General features: G+C 29.8%; 1 protein-coding gene across 1 annotated transcript in view; it reads left to right on the top strand.

Moving 5' to 3' along the window:
• rasal1 (RAS protein activator like 1) overlaps positions 1-4,105 on the top strand; it is a 31,389-nt gene that overhangs the window by 22,905 nt on the left and 4,379 nt on the right. Inside the window, 3 exon segments of the mRNA XM_016541191.1 lie at positions 1,536-1,680; positions 3,612-3,784; positions 3,935-4,072. Coding sequence (XP_016396677.1) covers positions 1,536-1,680; positions 3,612-3,784; positions 3,935-4,072 — 456 coding nt within the window.

The raw sequence follows: 4,105 nt of genomic DNA, 5'->3' as shown, positions 1-4,105 counted from the left end.
ATAACAAAGAGTGAAAAATTTAAGGGGGTCTGAATACTTTCCGTACCCACTGTATATATATATATATATATATATTGCTTATTTTACATTTAATATTTTATTTCATTTAAATTTAAATTATTTATGCATTCATTCATGTTGGAAAATTAATTTTTTTCCCTATATTGCTTATTTTACATTTAATATTTTATTTTATTTAATTTTAATTTTAATTATTTATGCATGCATTCATGTTGGAAAAGTCATAGTTTTTATTATTTTCTATTTTGTTTATTTTACTTTTTTTTACATATAATTTTCATTTCAATTATTTATGCATGCATTCATGTTGGAAAAATCTTTCTTTTTCCTATATTGCTTATTTTACATTTAATATTTTATATAACTTTAATTTCAATTATTTATGCATGCATTCATGTTGGAAAAATCATATTTTTTATTTTCTATATTGCTTATTTTACATTTAATATTTTATTTCATTTTAATTTTAATTATTTATGCATGCATTCATGTTGGAAAAATCATATTTTTTTTTACTATTTTCTATATTGCTTATTTTACATTTAATATTTTATTTCATTTTAATTTTAATTATTTATGCATGCATTCATGCTGGAAAAATCATATTTTTTTTTACTATTTTCTATATTGTTTATTTTACATTTAATTCTTACATATAATTTTAATTTCAATCATTTATGCATGCATTCATGTTAGAACAATCATAATTTGTATATTCTATATTGTTTGTTTTATATTTATTTTATATAATTTTCATTTCAATCATTTATGCATGCATTCATGTTGGAAATACTATTTTTATTATATTCTATATTGGTTTTTTTTTCTTTTTTTATATCATTTTTACTTCAATCATTTATGTACTGTAATCATTTATATATTGTATATTTTACTTTTATTTTTATATAATTTTCATTTCAATAATTTATGCATGCATTCATGTTGGAAATACTTTTTTTATTATATTATATTATAATATATATTTTTTATTTTACTTTTATTTTTATATAATTTTTACATAAATCATTTATGTATGCATTCATGTTTGAGAAATCATAATTTTTATCATTATATCATTTTACATTTTTTTTCATTTTCTAACATGTCCTGTTTCAATAGAAAATGCATAAACTCAGGAAATAAACATGCATTTATCAGTGCATTTTATGGGATGTTTTAAGGAATCAATTTAGGAATTAATAATGTCATAGTTTGCATTTAAAATATAGGACGGTCTTTGAATTTGAAATGCGAAACATGCAGGCGAAACTTATACAGTATACACAAGCGCAACTGATTGAATGCTGTCACTGTGGCCATAAGATGAACTTCACAGAATGAGGGTTACTGTCTGGACACGATCAGCTCTGAAGCACTTGGATCTTCAAGCAGGCATTTCACTAGTTTAATCAGTGGCACATTTGCAGTGTAAACGGGTTAATGACATGCTGTCCGGTCTTCACTCACCCACTCACACCTGCAGAGCCGTGAGCGTCTCTCTCCGTCTCTCTCAGGCTCTTCAGAGCGTGGGGAACCTGGGCCTTCAGCTGGGTCATGGGAAGGAGCAGTGGATGACCCCTCTGCATCCCATCATCCTTTGCAGCGTGGCGTCCGTCAAAGATTTCCTGGACAAACTCATAGACATCGATCACAGCAACGGTGAGTCGCCATGACGACTGGCCACAAATATCACAGCAACTTATTACCATGATGACAGACTGAGACAGACAATTAATTATAAAGACTATTTACTAAAAATACTTCTCATTAAAAACTGAACCAGGGTTATTATGCTGAACTAAAACCATAAAAGCATTTTCACAACATGAAATACAATAAAATCTAAAACAAAACGTTTAAAAAATGATCTTATTTCAGCTAGTTGCCAAGGCAACATTTCTCATTTTCATTTAGTTTTAGTTGAAGTACTAAAATAAATAAAGTAAAAGTATAACTTTATAAAAACTAAATTTCATATTTAAAAAAAAAAAGATAAAATGATAAAAACACAACAAAATTACTAAAACTTTAACTACAATTAAAATGAAAACAGAAAATATAAAAATCAAATCAAATTCAATATATTAGCAAAAGCTACAGTAGTATATTAATAATGATACTAAAATATACAATTATTTTATATATTTTATGTTTTTTAAATATGTTTTATATATGTAGCTCTTAATTTTTTTCTCTAAGGCTGTATATAGTCTTTTTTATTATATGCATACTGTAAATATGCAGGTATGTTATGGCGCATATAACAAAACATTTTACAAATTTAGTGCAAAAAAGTAGATTGCAAAAAAAGCAATGGTTAAAACCTGGTGTGTGTGTGTGTGTGTGTGTGTGTGTGTGTGTGTGTGTAGGTTGACTGAGTGATCACATAGCCATATCTACTCTGACACCGCGCTGAACACGTCCTGTCAAAAACTGCTTTAATATTTAATGCATGTGTGAATACGTTAGGCAAGGAGTCTGATAACAGTCACACCTGCAGCTCTTACACAAACGCATTCACTCCACAGCATCTGTGTGTGTTCGATCTGTTAAAAGCGTGTTAGAATAACTGAGAGACAAACATCAGCACAATACATCCAGACTCTGGAGGTTTACTGTAGTCTGTACGACTGTAATCTGCACATGTGTGAGTGAAATATGAGCCGCTGTCCTGTGTGTGTGACTGACTGTAGTCCCGTGCGCCACCTGCTGTCTGCACTGCAGAACTACACAACTAACTCAAACCACTGCATTCAGTGCAGTCAATCTGTTATTAAAACCTCCTGGATTTTAGATAGAAATGATTACAGTAATAATCTAGTTTCTCATTGCCTCTCTGTGCATTTTTATTATATTATATATGGTTTATTTTACATTTATTTCTAAATCTTTTTCATTTCATTATTTTATGCGTGCATTCATGTTGGAAATATTATAATTTATATTCTATATTGTTTATTTTATATTTATTTTTATATAATTTTCATTTCAGTAATTTATGCATGCACTTATGTTGGAAAAATCATCTTTAAAACCTAAACCACATGAATTTTAGATATAAATGTTTACTGGAATAATCGAGTTTCTTGTTGTCTCTCTGTGCATTTTTATTATATTCTCTATTGTTTATTTTACATGTATCTTTATATATTTTTTTTTATTTCAATCATTTATGTGTGCATTCATTTAGGAAAAATCATAATTAAAACCTAAAACACATGGATTTTAGATATGAATGATTATTGTAATCTAGTTTCTCATTGTCTTTCTGTGCATTTTTATTCTATTCTATATTTTTTATTTTACATTTATTTCTATATATTTTTCATTTCAATACATGCATTCATGTTGGGGAAAATATTAGTTTTTTTATATTCAATATTGTTTATTTTATGTTTATTTTAATGTAATTTTCATTTCAATCATTTATGAATGCGTTCATGTTGGAAAAATATTTTATTTTAGTTTTTATATAATATTCATTTCAGTCATTTATGCATGTATTTCTGTTGGAAAAAAAATCCTAATTAAAACCTAAAGCAAATGTATTTTAGATATGAATGAGTTTCTGGTTTTATCTCTCTGTACAGTGTCTGAAGCTCCGCAGCGCGCCGTGTTTTTGCCATCGGTCATCGTGAAGGAAGGTTTCCTGCAGAAACACAAAGCCGAAGGACCTCAGCTGCTCAAACGCTTCGCTTTTAAGAAACGATATTTCTGGCTGAGCTCAGAGACGCTGTCGTACGCCAAGAGCCCCGACTGGCAGGTCCAACACGCTTTCCTTTCTTCTCTGTGTGTGTGTTTTATGAATGGAGTGTCATTAGCTGTAGGTTCATTATCATCTCTTGGCTTCTAATGTTGGGAAAGTGCTGAGGTGAGACGTGTGTGTGTGTGTGTGTGTGTGTGTGTTTTGCAGGTTCGCTCCTCTATTCCCATAGCGCGTGTGTGTGCGGTGGAGCGCGTGGATGAAAACGCCTTTCAGCTCCAGAACGTCATGCAGGTCATTACACAGGACACGGACGGACAACTACACACCACATACCTGCAGTGCAAGGTGACACAAAACACACACACACACACACACACA

The sequence above is a fragment of the Sinocyclocheilus rhinocerous genome, unplaced genomic scaffold (assembly GCF_001515625.1).
Source record: "Sinocyclocheilus rhinocerous isolate Xijiao unplaced genomic scaffold, SAMN03320098_v1.1 scaffold1992, whole genome shotgun sequence".
Lineage (NCBI taxonomy): Eukaryota > Metazoa > Chordata > Actinopteri > Cypriniformes > Cyprinidae > Sinocyclocheilus > Sinocyclocheilus rhinocerous.
This window is presented reverse-complemented; position numbering and strand designations above follow the sequence as displayed.